At 35.9% G+C, this 15,823-nt stretch overlaps 1 protein-coding gene across 1 annotated transcript in view; it reads right to left on the bottom strand.

Moving 5' to 3' along the window:
- The window catches only part of LOC126882102 (GTPase-activating protein), a 317,689-nt gene that overhangs the window by 59,874 nt on the left and 241,992 nt on the right, over window positions 1-15,823 (bottom strand). The window contains exons 7-8 of the mRNA XM_050646950.1: window positions 7,142-7,343; window positions 2,129-2,347 (exon numbers count right to left, since the gene is read on the bottom strand). Of these exons, the coding sequence (XP_050502907.1) occupies window positions 2,129-2,347; window positions 7,142-7,343 (421 nt within the window). The remainder of the gene's footprint in view (window positions 1-2,128; window positions 2,348-7,141; window positions 7,344-15,823) is intronic.

The following is a 15,823-nucleotide window of genomic DNA, read 5'->3' as shown; positions in this document are numbered from 1 at the left end:
ACTCTGGACTATCTAGTGACCACGATGAATAACACTATCAAAATAGAATATAGTAAATCGATCTTAAAATAAATGAGGGAAAAACATTGTCAGATATAAATTGAGTTTATAATTATAAATAATTAAAACAATTGAATAGTACAACATAGTTATTTTAATAAAAATCTAAAAATAGCAAAAACAAATTTTCACCAATTTGTACGCTATCTTTGAATAGCAAGTCAAAAAACCTGTGAGTACTCGGTGTGTACCAATTCGTTTGAATCAATTTAGTATGCACCGGTGCTCCGGTGTCTGTTCTGATGGCGTATTCGTGTTCAGCAACTCCAAAAAGCTATCAGTAATCCATTCGTATCAATTTAATGCCGAAAACTTTCAAAACTCGAGAAGATGAATAACCTTATACACCAGGTGCTCCGTGGGTTGGATCTGATGGCGTATTAGCGTTCAGCGACCCCAAAAAGCTATGAGTAATCCGTTTTTATCAATTTAATGCCGAAAACCCTCGAAACTCCAGAAGATGACGTGCCGTAGGCACAATGTGATTCGAGGGTCGGATCTGATAGTGTATGCATGTTCAGTAACCCCAGAAACTCAAGAGTAATCCATTTGATTCCTCCGAAACTCCAGACGTTAACCTGCCGTAGGCACCAGGTGCTCCTGTGTCTGTGCTGATCACGTATTCGTGTTCAGCAACCCCAAAAACCTATAACTAATCCGTTTGCATTAATGTAGTACCAAAGACCCTCGAAACTCCAGGAGCCCCTTTCATTTACCGTGGAAACCAGGTGCTCCGGGAGTCGGTTCTGGTGGCATATTCGTGTTTAGCGACCTCAAAGAACCCTCCAGTAATTCATTTGCATCAATTAAATGCCGAGAACCATCGAAACTCTAGAAGGTGACGTCCCTTGCAGTGGCCCTGGCCACCACGTGCTCCTGAAGTCAATTCTGATGGCATATTCATGTTTAGCGATCCCAAAAACCCATGAGTAATCTGTATATCAATTTAATGCCGAAAACCCTCGAAACTCTAGAAGATGACGTCCGTTGAAGGTCAAGGTCAAAGTAAAGGTCGCCATTGGATAGCCAGGAAAAAATCCTAGACTACTAGTACTTTTCTTTGAGCCAAATAGGTCTGGATCCCGCGTATGAAAAAAAAGTTGATTAATAGCAAGCTGAAAATTTGTTAATAGCTTAAGGGTGTCTAGTCGGACAAACTTTGATATATGGGAATACTGGAACAGGGGAAGTTTTAATTGTGGAACAGGTTAAAAATTTGGAACGGTCAGACCACGAAAACGGCACATATGTTTTGTCCGACAGAACAGACTTAAACTCTTCGAACAGAGATTAAACTCTCATGCAAAAATCAGACTGCTATTTATCACCAAATGGGCGTTTTAATGAGTGGAACATGTAGAATATGTCAAATGACAGGAATTATGACAGGTGATAAATAGCAGTCTGATTTTTGCATGAGAGTTTAATCTCTGTTCGGAGAGTTTAAGTCTGTTCTGTCGGACAAAATAAATGTGCCGTTTTCGTGGTGTGACCGTTCCAAATTTTTAACCTGCTCCACAATTAAAACTGACCCTGTTCCAGTGTTCCCATATATCAAAGTTTATCCGACTAGACACCCTTAAGCTATTAACAAATTTTCAGCTTGCTATTAATCAACTTTTTTTTCATACGAGGGATCCAGACCTAAAACTTCTACATGTTGCCAGATAACCAGTAACTCAGGGAATTGGAATACCCAGTACTAAATCTTATAATTTTCCGAGTTTGTGCCTCTATATCTTGAAAATCCTCCATACGATCGAGTTGTGCCCATGAGAACTTTTCATCACAATGCTTCGAAGAGTATTTTCCTAAAGTATGAACTAAATCCACTGGGAACTAATTTCCATAAGGTTTGTGCAGGGTACTTTGTGGGGATTTTTTGTCTGGGGATTTTTTGTCCAGGGATAATTTGTGGGGATTATTTGTCCAGGGATTATTTGTCCTAGCTTCATCAGAGGAGTATTTTATACAAAAAATCTCTAAATACTACATATCTACACATAAAAACAGGTTTACAATGAAATGTTCATGTACTCGTACACTTTACTACTGAAATATTACTTACTACTGTCTGGGTAGTCAGGTCAAAAAGTTTTGGTCCTAAAATAGCGGGCGCAAAAAACCTGAGGAATATGAATCCGGATATGACAGAATAGCGCACTCCTTTGTTTTCTGGAAAATGTTTCATGGCACACTCCTTCAGGTTGTAGAATATCTGGCACATTAAAGCTGGACAGTGCACAGCACTTTGCGTTATCGCTTCGAAGATTTTTTGAATATAGCACTAAAAAATAAAATTTGTTGAATATTATATTAAAATGTCTCATTAACCAATAAGAAAAAAGAATATGTACACCAAAATATAGCGACTTCGTCGATAAGCGCGTGAGATCTTGTCGAGATAATTTTACGAATTCAGAATCGTGTAAATACTTGCTCTACGATGAGAAACTGAATGATGCACAGTTTCATTTTCAAAACAGACTGGAGACCCGAGGGCTTGATCGTCTGTATGCGTATCCTACAGAAAAGTTGAAAGTCTCGAAAAAAAAAACGTGTTCGTTTGCTTTATATGGGGTGTACCAAAAGTAGCGGAACAGTAAAATATTTCGCGAAATGAACATCGGATCGAAAAACTGAAAACTATGTATTCAATATTTTTCAACACTCCACCCCCTGGAGGTGAGAAGGGGATAACTTTAAAATCTTAAATAGGAACCCCTAGATGTAGATTCCTATTGATCTTTATTGCATATTTAGATTTCTTACGTAAAAATAATCAAAACTTCAATAATCAAATTTATCAAAAACCTATCGAATGGCACCAAAGACGAACCCTACTACGCCCCCTGGAGTGGGGGTAACTTTAAAATCTGAAATAGATTTCCCATTTTTTATTACAGATTTAGATTATTCATAAAAAATACGTAACATTTATTCGAGACCTAATATACAGAGTGGGCCAAAGAAAAGAGTCCACCTCGATATTTGGCAGTATTTATTAGGTTTTAAGGAAATGGGGACAAATTTTTACGTTACATACATCTGTCATTTGTCAACCCCTCCCTTCAACATCCCCCACCCCTTATTTTTAAATAGGGAATAGGGGTTGTGTGCTAGCTCATTTGTAAATTTATTCAATTCTCTATTCAGTAATATAAACATTAACATAATTTTTTATACTAAGAAATTTTTAGTTAATTCATTGAAGTTAAAAGTTCAAAAAGTTAAATTCATTGACACAAAAAGAAGAATGTCTGTAATTTATTTAATTCAAAATACATTCTACTGCTGTCACAAAACAGAAAAAATTGATTTTTGATAAATAAACATTGCTTTTTGCTTTATTTCAATGTTCAAGCTGCCACCCATCTGCCTCTTGGTAGGTTGAATATTGAATTTAAGCAACAAACAATATGTATTTATCAAATAAACATTTTTGTTCTGTTTTCTGTCAGCAGTAGAATGTATTTTGAGTTAAATAAATTATATACATTCTTCTTTTTGTGTCAGTTAATTTAATTAAAATATTTTTTCTTGGACACCCTGTAGAAATAATTATGTTAATGTTTAGATTACTGAATAGAGAATTGAATAACCTTTCAGATGAGCTAGCACACGACCCCTATTCCCTATTTAAAAATAAGGGGTGGGGGATGTGGAAGGGAGGGGTTGACAAATGACAGATGTATGTAACGTAAAAATGTGTCCCCCTTAGATCAAAAATCGACCTGTTCCGTCATTTTCTTAAAATCTAATAAATACTGCCAAATATCGAGGTGGACACTTTTATTTGGCCCACTCTGTATATTCTATAACTTAATTATCTTCTATCCTTATATTTTCCCCGCATTGAAACGTAATTTCTAATTTAATCACAGATATTAAATTTCGATGGATCTGTGTCACATATTTGTCAGTTGGCATCTCTTGACTTCCCTCCTCTTCAACATCCCTTACCCCTTATTTTTAAATAGGGAATAGGGGTTGTGTGCTAGCTCATTTGAAAGGTTATTCAATTCTCTATTCAGTAATATAAACATTAACATAATTTTTTATACTAAGAATTTTTTTTTAATTAAATTCATTTACACAAAATAAGAATGTATGTAATTTAGTTAATTCAAAATGCATTCTACTGCTGTCACAAAACAGAAAAAAATGATTTTTGATAAATAAACATTGCTTTTTGCTTAATTTCAATGTTCAAGCTGCCACCCATCTGCCTCTTGGTAGGTTGAATATTGAATTTAAGCAACAAACAATATGTATTTATCAAATAAACATTTTTGTTCTGTTTTCTGTCAGCAGTAGAATGTATTTTGAGTTAAATAAATTATATACATTCTTCTTTTTGTGTCAGTTAATTTAATTAAAATATTTTTTCTTGGACACCCTGTAGAAATAATTATGTTAATGTTTAGATTACTGAATAGAGAATTGAATAACCTTTCAGATGAGCTAGCACACGACCCCTATTCCCTATTTAAAAATAAGGGGTGGGGGATGTGGAAGGGAGGGGTTGACAAATGACAGATGTATGTAACGTAAAAATGTGTCCCTCTTAGATCAAAAATCGACCTGTTTCGTCATTTTCTTAAAATCTAATAAATACTGCCAAATATCGAGGTGGGCACTTTTATTTGGCCCACTCTGTATATTCTATAACTTAATTATCTTCTATCCTTATATTTTCCCCGCATTGAAACGCAATTTCTAATTTAATCACACATATAAAATTTCGATGGATCTGTGTCACATATTTGTAGTTGGCATCTCTTGACTTCCCTCCTCTTCCATCATTCAAACATCAGAGACCCACATCATCTGAATCCAACTACATCCTTCATATCCAGCAGCAAGCAATTTATGGTATGGTACTTCGGGGCAAGGCCCACTTGTGAGCCCTTCAGACACTTAGACCTCCTATGGCGGGTCCATTGTATCACCCCTATCTTACGTACCAGGTCTATAAGAACCTGGTCTTCGGCGTTTCTGGGGCCCAGGCTGCACTGGGCTCCCATGTCTGTCAGAATCAGCAGGGTCTGTAAATCTGTCGATGCCACACCGAATGTCTAATCCCCCAGAAACCTTATGGCCTCACAGAAAGCCACAAGTCTCTTAAAAGGCAACTCCCTCACCTAACTCGACTGCATAGATACCGATCCCAGGATCTGCCAGCTCTGATGGGCCAATGCCGGGCATTTCCAGAGGACATGTGAGGAGGTTTTCCTCCTCCTAATTACATAGAAGGCACCGTGAGTCATCCGCCAGTCCAAGCAGATGAAGGTGCCGTCGGCGTCTACAGCGGCCGGTGGGCGTACTGACCACCAGGGAGCATCTTCTACGATGTAGAAGAAGCAGTTGGGCTGTGAAACTTTTGGATGACCCCACTATGTGGAGTCTAACCTATCTCAAACCTCCACAATTGGCCCAGGAGTCCTGGAACTTCCCAGAAGAAGCTCTCCGAGACTACCCCGACCAGTACTGAAGGGCACCCTAATCACAGGTTCGGGTCCCAAAGGCAGAGTTGATGAGCCCCGTCTTGCCAAGCAATTTAGCAGTGCCACAAGTATTATTTTATTGTAAAGCTGTAAAAGTAGGCAGGATTCATTATTTGTATATATTAAATATCATTTGATTATATTTTTATACTAAATAAATCCTCCTCCTCTATCTGTTCTCCTTCGTAAGGATGTAGTGGCGTCATGTAAGTCGTTTGACTATTTCTGTCCAATTCTCTCTCTCTCCTGTGCGTGTTGTTTTGCTTCGGAGAATGAGTAACCAGTCATGTCCTTTATTTGGTCCGACCATCGTAATGGAGATCTTCATCTGGATCTTCTGCCCTCTACGTTGCCTTCAACTATCATTCGTTCCATGCCTTCTCTTCTTCTAGTTATATGTCCAAAATATCTCACTATAATTTTGGTTGATAGTTGTGCTGAGTCTAGTTTTTATGTTAAGTTCGGCTAATATTGAATTATTTGTGCGATGTGCGGTCCATGGTATGCGCAACATTCTCCGGTAGACCCACATTTTAAATGCCATTATACGTTTTGAATCTGCTTTTTTGATGGTCCAAGTCTCAGAAGCGTAGGTTGCGATAGGAAATATTAACGCTCGAACAAGGCGTAATTTTGTGTTTTTTGTATGTCAGTATTCTTCCCTATTTTTGTGAGTTTGGCTGTTGCCGATCTGGCCATTATGATGCGCCTACGGATCTCGTCTTCGCATCCTTCACTGTTAGTAATAACGGAGCCTAAGTAATTAAATTGTCTGACCACTTCGTAACCTGCCAAGTCTATTATCTCCGGTTGGTTGTTTCTGATTCTATCGATGATCATTACTTTGGTTTTTTGTATATTTATTTTCAAACCATATTCCGTACTCAGCGTTCCTAGCCTATTCATAATTTCTTCCAGTTCTTCTGGTGAAGACGACAATATAACAGTGTCATCAGCATAACGTAGGTGCTAAATAAATGTGATTAGTTAATTGTATTTTTTATTTATCCCTTCCAAGACTGATTTTTCACTTTTTCAACTAAGATAAGACGAACTTACACTGATCTAGGCGAAGCCTGAACATTCGGCTTACATAGTTGGAGTTTTATTGTTAAACAGTAACTTCCCACTAGTTCGACTATTTCAGCAGCTTCGTAGAATTATTCTTAAATATTATGTTTCGTTAGTCTTGCTATATGGATAAGAGACCTCCATGATTGGTAAAAATATCAATAATAAACAGATTGAAAGCAATGCAGCAGTGGTATCACAAGAATCATCAAATTTTTAAGATATGGTTAACGAACGACACTCTGCTAACGATGACGTGTTTAGAATAAGAGCAAATGATGGTTTAGAATGAACGCAGAGACCTAACTGTAAAATCCAATCAAAAGAAAAAGAGCATACTTTTGATATTAGAGGACCTAAATACAAGCTACTTCGACTCATTAATCAGTCTTCCAAAAGAATTATAAGAAAACTTAACTCGCTATTATTAACTTTCTAAAAAAAAACAACGACCCACATGAACTAAATTCAATTATGTGTACTAGAAATCTGAAATGACTTACCTTAAGATTGGCTAAATTGGTGGCAACCGTCGTGGCATCTCGGACCCGAGTTTGATCGATCTCGCACGGTTTTCTTTCGTTAAATATAAGTTCTAAGGTTGGTCGTAGGGTTTTGTGCAGGTACTGTAGTCCGATGAGACGCATCGCTTCGTCCATCATTTTCGAAACAAGGGTGTTCCCCCGAAATATCGTCGTAGGATCCCTGAAAACGGTATTTTCATGAAACTTACATTTTTGAGAGAGGATCCGACAATGAAACTCAACAATGATACAACGTTTATTAAGTACTTTCCCGAGACTGTCTTAGGGTAAGAACAGAACAAGTGGGTCGAGGTGGAGGTGTAGGTCGCGGTGGATGCTACTAGTTAAGTCGCGGTCGATGTCGACAGCACATAGCAAGGAGGTCACCTGCTCTGTCAGTCGAGCTGGAACCACTATCAAGTGAAGTAGTTTAATGAAATTTGAATGACAAAAATACTGTGTTTTTGCGATGTTGTGTCAGCCAAGTGATGATAGTGATGAAATGTCAGCTGTAAATAATCAGATCCTCCTTTATATTTCAAAAATTTACTGAATTTAATTACTTTAGAAATTCAAAAATAAACTGAATACAAAAAAGGGATTATATAAAATATCAACTCAGATAGCGCAGGTAATGACAACTTGGCTTCGAACGGACCAATCACAGGGAAGCATTATTGTAGGCCGCGCAGTAGACATCAATGTAAAACAAACTCATTTTATTTTCAAAAGCATCGATGTAAACCTCATGGATTGCATCGCGCTAAACCTCCACCGCGACTTACCTGTTCTGTTCTCTTCCATTCACTACAATGTGTTTGTTTTACATGGATATCGACCGCGACCTCCACCTCCACCGCGACCCACTTGTTCCGTTCTTACCCTTAGTCTAGACCTTTCTTAACTCTTCCATGCAAAATAGAAAAGAAAACTAGTTATTGAAGAAACGTATTCCGTTAAAATAATCCAAATGCCCGTATACATGGACTCATTTGTTTCTGTATTACTTGTTTGTTCTGTTACTTGTTTTCTGATCTATTCTAGGAATATGTACGGAATACTTACACCTAACAATATACTATACTACGGAATAACCGAGAGAGTCGAGAGTTTATAAAGAAAATTCCACACCTGTAATTTTGAACCAATCAAAATACGTTATTTTGACAGATCACCATGGCAACGGAGGTATTTTATCGGAAATTTTTTGCTCGTGGGGTACCCAACAGCGAATTATAGTGGAAATTTTTTGACGTTTACAATAACAGAACATTTTTGACAGACTGGTTTTTATTTGTTCACATAATTTAAAATAAAACGCCAAAAAATAATTTTCTATCACTTGTAGTTACTCAAAACTTATGTAAAATTGAAGAATATACTATTTTCTATCTTGAAATGGTATTCCCATGCAACTACAATGAGTAGAAATTACGAATTTGAAAGCCTAAATAATTGCTGACAAAGCTATGGCGCGCTATTAATCTGTTCATGCAGCTTTGGATTTTCAAATGCAAATTTGGTGTGGAATTTTCTTACCGAATACCACGCGAAGTCAAATTAATATCCGGAAATTTTTTTTTGATCATGAATATTTTTAGAAAATTTCCCTCGTCTGCGACTCGGGAAATTTTCAAAATATTCATGATCTCAAAAAAATTTCCGGAAATAATTTGACCTCTAGTGGTATTACTAGTGAAAACACATCGAAAATATGTATAAATAGCTAGTCGTCGTATATATTTTAGTCGGTGGTCTCCAATAGACGCCGTACATTGCGTGTAGCGTCACGTCGGCGTCGTAGGTTGCGTCTAAATGCTTAATACAATAATACTAGTTGCGGTTTCTTATCGTACTAGACGCCGTACTGTAACGATGCGCCTCTAACCCGGTATTCAGCTCGCCAGCAGATACCGAATGTGCATCAAACGCACGCGGCACGCCGTCGCACTAGCTTCCACCACCATGGATGAGTGTTAGGAGATGGGATCGCCCGAAATGGTATAAAACAGCGATCGAGACGACAGAAAGTTAGTTCCAGTTAGCGAATTAAGCTGGCAGGGAACTTACTGATTACCAGCCGGTGGCCAAATGGGTTCCAACAAATTGAGTTGGACCCAATTATTTTTATTTTAATTAAACCGGTGTTTTATTGAGTCTGTTAATCGAAAGAACTACCTATTACAAATTGGCGCCCGAGCAAACTGATAAGTTACAGAAGTAAAGCGTCACAAACTGACGCCCAAAAAATAATAAAATGCCGCTTCAACCGGCAACGACAGACACAGACTTAGTAAGAGTCTTGCAGCGATCTGAGCTAATAGACTCCCTTTTTTAAGCTAGCGTATTGAGCTATCAATTGGCCTGAGGCGAGGTGAGTCGAAGTCAGCCGCCGAGCGATTCTGAATTTAAAAATTGCTCGCGACATTTGTAATCGCGCACTGAGCGATTGCTATATCTCCAGTTTGCGGTCTAGTCGATGTATATGTATTAATAACTTGATTCCGAATTGAGGAATCGCGTGCAGTCATGTATTAAATGGTTGATTCTCGTACTAACATTGTTTGGTATTAGTAAATACAATGTTGTTTTTCTTTTACAGATAACCGCCAAGGGGGCTTCCTCTCAATAAGAATATATTTTTATTTTAATTAAACCTGTGTTTTACTGAGTATACAACAAAACAAATTAATATTCAATGTAAATAAATAAAAACTTTAGAAATAGAAAACAAGAATTAAGTTACAATCTTACTTAAAGTAAATAATAAAAACAGTAAATATAATAAAACAAATACTTATAGTAAAGAATAAAAACAAATATGAAGTGTCATCACCGCAACTGTCAAATAAATGTTACCAATTTATGCCAAAATATCACCTTCGTTCGATTACAGTTACAGTGTGTACAGAACAAATGTGCTTCATAAAAACGCTTTATAATCCATTTATATAAATTAAATGAAATATATTATTGTGTATTTCTTTAAGTTAACATTAATAGAAATCTTCAAATATTATTTCTACGCGTATATAATAAAATATGTCTAGTGGCTGTAATTCCAGTGTACTCGGCAAAATGATTCTAAAAAAGAACATACCTAGCGCCTAAATATTTCGTGTTGGTATCATGTGACGTCACGGGCTATGACGCGGATGACGTGCAACGGTAAGTATATTACACGAAGTATATGCATATAGCGTCTGAAGGTGTGCCAGTGTTCAATACCCCAATAGATATCAGTGTCTCTTTCACTGTGTTTTTCTGTGTCAGTGTTTTCACTTGCAGTAAGTTCAATGTGCCGCTAAGCCTTCGATTGCTAAGTGGAGAAACTTTTAAAAAACTTCCATAAGGTGCTGTAATTCTGGCCTGTTGAATTGGTTGATTAAATAAAACACTTGCTATTTTGTTATGACTGTAATGAAGTTGAAAGGGCAAGAAATTACCGGCATTATTTTGCAACGTGGAGGAATACTCTCCGAAAAACACACCGATTTTTACTTATCTGGTCGTTACGAATGTTGATAGCTGACTGACGATTCCCGCCATACCCCGCTAACTCCTTTTCCCTCGCATATGGCAGGCGGAAAATCAACAAGTTTTTGGAACCTGATCTGCACACACTGCGTGATAAAATTATTTATGTCTTTGCCAGAGGCGTCGTGGTATAAATATTATTGGTGAAATATAATTATTATTTGTTTGGAGATTACAGTTCTCCAACAGCGTCGCACCATACGCGTCGCGTCTGTATGTTTTATACAATAAATAATGAATGCGGTTTCTATTGTAGTCGAACGATCACTCAAAAGTGCTGTACTTGGCTTCAAATGTTGGACCGCAGTCTCTTTATTGGTCGAAAGTATCCGGTCAATATTATGATGCCAGCGATAAAAATTATAAAACAATATTGAAAAACACAAATCTTAGGAAAAAATAAGTCAAATGAATGAATGTTCATTTCACTATATTTCATCCGAGATTTGTTGCAGAATGTACTATTATGTGTGCAACCAAGTCAAGATAAGTTATTAAACTGGCGCAGATGGTTAAAAAATGATTGTTTTTATTTTTCATGTAAGGTGTTAAATATCAAATATTCATAATTCATACCCGATATTGAACAGTATATTTTTATCACCCCGTATATCACATCAACCAATTTGTTGTTATATTTAAACATGTGCGGGTTATTTAATTTGTTTAATTGTTGCAATTCATAAACAATATTTTCGGCAATGGATAATAATTTAGCTGACTAAGTAAAAACCTTTGTTCTTTTGTCGTGTGGGCTATGACCCAATTCATGTTGCCAACAAGAGAGAACATACATTTAGAATCATTCATTAGAATCAACTCAACCAGGCCAGATGCGCCTTTAAATTCCAGGGTTGCAAAAAAACATGTTTTTTTAATTATATACAAAACACATGTTTTTTTTTTGTTTTAAACGTTTTTTTTCTTGTTTTAAACATGTTTTATTTTGTTTTTAAGTTATACGCTTTAAACAAATAAAACATGTTTAAAACACGTGTTTCTTTTTTTTTTTTTTTTTTTTTTTTTTTTTTTTTTTTTTTTTTTAAACATGCGTTTTTTTATTTTAAATTTTATGTTTTAAACAAATAAAATGTAGAAAAAACATTGTTTAAATCATATTTTCTTAAGCATAATATTAATAACTTTGATTTTAACTTTTCTTTAACCTAATAGATAAGAAAACCAATTGCAATTAGGAGCTATTGCCTGGGGAACTCCAGACTATTTACTATTTATAAAATATCATTGCAAGTTGGCTAATGTAATAACGCCTACTGTAAGTTATTTTGTGGTGTTTTTTTTAACATGCAAATAACAAATTTTTGTACATGATACGAAGGAGCTTCAAGGAGCGTATGGAAACGGCTTTGACCCCGGTTCATTTTTTGGCAAATTTGCTTGATAAGCGCTCTAGTGGAAATAAACCTAAAATCCATCTATTATAAATTATCATCCAGGATTAATAATCCGCCAATTATTATTAATTATTAGGCAAAGTGTGTACCTTTTAAACCATATACGTTTTCTAAACATTTAGTTTAGAATGTAATACCAAGGACATGGTGGCGTTTTATGAAAAATATAAATACTACAGTATTGGAACTTGCTCAACAGCTCCACACAGCTAATGCATCGTCAGCCAACATAGAAAGACTCTTCTCCTCAACATACGGTTTACCACTCCAAACTACGTAATCGGCTAGGCAATGCCAAAGCTATTTCTTCTTCTTCAAGTGCCATCTTCGTTCCGAAGGTTGGCGATCATCAGGGCTATACGTATTTTCGAAACTGCTGACCGAAACAATTCGTTGTTGCTACAGCTATACCAGTCCCGTAGATTCTTTAGCCAGGAGTTTCGTCTTCTTCCTATGGACCTTTTTCCTGCTATCTTCCCCTGCATAATTATTCGAAGCAGTTCATATCTTTCGCCTCTTGTAATGTGTCCCAAATATTGCAGTTTTAGTTTTTTGATCGTAAATATGACTTCCTTTTCTTTATTCATTCTTCTCAAGACCTCGACGTTTGTGACTCTCTCCGTCCATGATATTCTCAAGATTCTGCGATACGTCCACAGTTCAAATGCCTCCAATTTTTTGATATCAATCTGTTTCAGCGTCCATGACTCCATTCCGTAGAACAGCACAGAAAGTACGTAACATCTCATCAGGCGAAGTTTCATTTCAAGGCTCAAATCTCTTCCACAGAACACTCTCTTCATTTTAGTGAATATGAATCTGGCTTTTTCTATTCTTATTTTGATTTCTGCTGAGCTATCGTTGTCTTCATTTACAAAAGTGCCTAAATATTCGTATTTGCTAACTCGATCGATAATTTCATTGTGTAAATATAGATTTTGGACATTTCGTGTTGATTTCGATATTACCATAAATTTAGTTTTCTTTATGTTCAAAGATAGTCCATATTCTTCGCTGCAGTCTGCTATCTTATTCACCAATGTCTGTAGCTCTTCAAGTGTTTCTGCGATCAGAACAGTGTCGTCGACAAATCTCAGATTGTTTAATCTAAAGGCGCATTTAAATCAAAGCGAACACGAACGAACGAACGAAGGAACGAATTCGTTGGTGTTCGCTTGGTCATTCGTTCGCTACAAAGTAGGGCCATTTACATTGATGCGAACGTTCGCATTCGTTGAAAATCGGGAGTGCATATTGCCTGCAGATGTTTTTAAGATGGGCCAGTCACACATTGTGTTTAAATTTATTGTCGTGTTTCTTGTTGGGTAAATTTTAATACACTAATAGCTTCTAAAATGCAATGTGTGGTCTGTAAGGAAAAAAATATGTCATATTCATAAATAAACTGCGCGTCATAGAAAACGGGCACCCTAAAAAATGGGTAATTTTTGAGGTTGCGTATCTCCTAAACTTGTTGTCCGATTTAAGTGATTTTTTGAATATCTTATAGCCTTATTCTTTGTCAATATCTCTGTAATAATATTTTTGCTAAACAGGTAAATTTTCATTGTATACCGGGTGTACGAATCAAACTGTGTTATTTGCTCAAAGTTCGCAACACCCTGTGGAATATCCTAGCATTTATAAAATACTGAAATTAAAATCCAACTATAGCCTCAGGTTTTCTCAACATTTTGTTTTTTGATTCATTCGCTTATGTTGGATAATACAAAAGTTAGGTACTTTAACAATTAGCCACGTTCTTTTTCAGTACAGGGTGTTTCTAAACAAGTGCGACAAACTTTAAGGGGTAATTCTGCATTAAATATAATGACAGTTTGCTTTATAATCGTATGTGCGCAAATGCTTCGTTTGCGAGATACGGGATGTTGAATTTTTTCTTAGAAACTGACGATTTATTTATTGCTTTAAAACCGGTTGAGATATGCAAATGAAATTTGGTGGGTTTTAAGACGTAGTTATTGCACATTTTTTGATATACAATTAAGAATTTTATATTCACCATTGGCGTGCATACGGGTAATATGATCGGTCATATTACCCGTATTCACGCCAATAGTGAATATAAAATTCTTAATTGCAAGTCAAAAAATTTGCAATAACTATCTCTTAGAACCTATCAAATTTCATTTGCATAGCTCAAACGGTTTTAGGGCAATATAATAAAGCGTCAGTTTGTAAAGAAAATCAACATCCCGTATCTCGTAAACGAAGCATTTGCGGACATAAGTTTATAAAGCAAACGGTCATTATTTTTTTATGCAGAATTGCCCCTTAAAGTTTGTCTCAGTTATTTACAAACAACCTATACTGATGAAGAACATGACTAGCTGTTAAAGTACATAACTTTTGTATTATCCAACATAAGAGAATGAATCAAAAAACAGAATGTTCAGAAAACCTGAGGCTACAGTCGGGATTTAATTTCAGTATTTTATAAAGGCTAGAATATTCCACAGGGTGTTGCGAACTTTGAGAAAAAAACACAGTTTGATTCGAACACCCGGTATACAATGAAAATTTACCTGTTTAGCAAAAATATTATTACAGGGATATTGACAAAGAACAAGGCTATAACATATTCAAAAAATCACTTAAATCGGATAACAGGTTAAGGAGATACCCGACATCAAAAATTACCCATTTTTTAGGGTGCCCGTTTCCTATGACGCGCAGTGTATAAGTATAAATTTTGATACGACTTCAATAATTTCATTTTGTCCTGTCTCTATTCTATAATTATTTAATTTAAAAAATTTGATTTTAATAATTAAAATAAAATAAAAATTATTTCCAGACTCAAAAATAATTTATCCAGGTATTTTTTATTATTTTATTGAAAATTTTGATGAAAAGTTTTATTTAATATTTTATTTAAATCTAGGATTATCAACTAAAGTTTGAGATAAATAAAACGTCCAAAAGTGTTTAGAAATTATAAATTCATATTTCTTCTTCTTCTTAAGATGCCGTGCATTTCTGCGTAGGCGTCCACCGTACATTGTCTTGTTTATAAAATATTATTGTTTTTAGCAGCATTGCAAAGCATTTTATAGCCGTGGATTCTTGTCCACTGGCGGTGGCGATCACGCAGCCATGACATCCTTTTCCCAGACCCCTCTTACCCTCTATCTTTCCGTCGAGTATCAGTTGCTGAAAAGTGTATCGTTCCCCTCGTAATATGTGCCCCAAGTATGCAGTCTTCTTACTTTTAACATAATTAAAAAGTTCCCTATCCTGCAAACCCGCTCTTCTTAATACTTAATCATTTCTGACTCTACCCGTCCATGATATTCTAAGCATTCGACGTAGGCACCGCACCACATTTCAAAAACTTCAAATTTGTTAATGGAACTGGTCTTTAACGTCCATGCTTCCATTCTGCACAAGAGCACAGGTCAAACGTAACACTTTTTAGCATATAAATTACTGACAAAATATTTGTATTCATATTTATAATAATGACAAAAGTAATGACAAAGAAAAATTATCTTCTTAAAATAATTTTGAATTCAATATATTTAGGTAGGTACCTGTAATGTGCTACGAACTAATGAACGCAATCTGTATCAGCAGCCAGGTAGCAGGTATTATACGCTGTTTGAGGGAGCACAGAGAATAATATATTAAAGAACCAGCTTTCTTAAAATTCTTCCTCGAAAAAGTTGCTTGCTCTTGGTATTATGAC

Source organism: Diabrotica virgifera, chromosome 3 (assembly GCF_917563875.1).
Source record: "Diabrotica virgifera virgifera chromosome 3, PGI_DIABVI_V3a".
Lineage (NCBI taxonomy): Eukaryota > Metazoa > Arthropoda > Insecta > Coleoptera > Chrysomelidae > Diabrotica > Diabrotica virgifera.
Note: the sequence above shows the minus strand (reverse complement) of the source record. Positions and strands in the feature narration are given on the sequence as shown.